This window comes from Myotis brandtii, unplaced genomic scaffold (genome assembly GCF_000412655.1).
Source record: "Myotis brandtii unplaced genomic scaffold, ASM41265v1 scaffold1408, whole genome shotgun sequence".
NCBI classification, from domain to species: Eukaryota; Metazoa; Chordata; class Mammalia; order Chiroptera; family Vespertilionidae; genus Myotis; species Myotis brandtii.
The window spans coordinates 80766-82080 of NW_005355029.1; the positions used below are offsets into that span (position 1 = coordinate 80766).

Sequence of the window (1315 nt, forward strand, 5' to 3'; positions counted from 1 at the left end):
GCTGCTGCGGCCGCAGTTTGAAGAGGCCCGAGTCCTGCTTTCGCTCGTGATGAGGGCTTGGGGTCGGGGTCGGGAGGGAAGGAAGCCGCCTCGAAGCCGCGCGCAGGCGTCATCCATGACCAGGGTCGCGTGTCTCCGCAGGGAACATGGACCGCCATCACTACGAGACGTTTGAGAAGTTTGGGAACGACACCTTCATTATCCACCTGGACAACGGGAGAGGGTGAGCCTGGCCGCAGCCCGCCTCCTGGAGCCCCGCCCAGACGGGAGGGACAGGGCCATCCCCAAGGTCCACTCTGATGCGGGCCCCATGGGCAGGAGGGTGTCTGACCTTATTTCACCTAATTCTCAATGGGCTGGGTTCTGCTCTATCCACATGTCCTGGCGAAACTGAGGCCCAAAGAGATTGCTGGCCAAGAAGAGCAGGGCTGTGAGGAGCAGGCAGGGGCGTCTGCCCTGCAAGGAGGAATCTGGGGCAGCAGGCGGGGACATCGGCTCTCCCGGTCAGGGCCATGAGGGACAGTGTCCCTGGTGCACGGGGAAGGGGGTGTGCATGGGGGGACCCCCATTTCAGATGGTTAGGGCTGCGTGTGCCTGATGCCTCGGAAGTCAGCTTTGGGCACCTGGAGGTTCACAGGTGGGGGTCACGCTTTCCCAGCTGTAAGAGGTGCTGCTGTGCGGACCCGGCTGACCCCCACGCCGTCCACTCAGCCTGCCTAGGACCTTGCAGACTCGCTGCCCAGAACGCAGGCACCTGCTGCCCCAGGAGCTGCGTCAGCTCACCACAGGCTCCTGTCCCTGTGGCTGCCTGGACCGCAGGCTCTGCCCACGGGGCTCCTGCGGCCACCCCTGGACAATCTGCTTTCCTTCCTGCAGGTTTGGAAAATATTCCCATGACGAGCTTTCCATTCTGGTGCCTTTACAACAATGCTGCAGGTACCTGCCCTCCGCCCTGCTCAGCCAGCGTGCTGAGCCAAGTGGGGGCCTATGTCCGCCGTGAGCAGGCCGTCCCCCTCCCCCAGTGTCTGCCTGGGGTGATGGGTGCCTGCGGGGCCCCCAGGACCACCCATCCCTTGGTTGTGCCTCTGAGAGGCAGGGCGCTGAGGGCCGGGGAGTCACTCGCCCTCGGCTTGTCCCCACCTGAGGCCCGTCAGCTGCGCCTTCTCCCTCCCTCCCGCAGGATCCGGAAGTCCACCTACCTGCGGCTGCAGCTGCTGGCCAAGGAGGAGTACAAGCTGAGCCTGCTGATGGCCGAGTCCCTGCGGCAGGACCGGGTGGCGCCGGTGCTGTTCCAGCCGCACCTGCAGGCCCTGGA

The 1315-nt window shown here is 65.0% G+C and overlaps 1 protein-coding gene across 1 annotated transcript in view; it reads left to right on the forward strand.

Moving 5' to 3' along the window:
- FAM20C (family with sequence similarity 20, member C) overlaps nt 1-1315 on the forward strand; it is a 51791-nt gene that overhangs the window by 40149 nt on the left and 10327 nt on the right. Inside the window, exons 10-12 of the mRNA XM_005860844.2 lie at nt 142-223; nt 877-936; nt 1181-1315. Of these exons, the coding sequence (XP_005860906.2) occupies nt 142-223; nt 877-936; nt 1181-1315 (277 nt within the window). The remainder of the gene's footprint in view (nt 1-141; nt 224-876; nt 937-1180) is intronic.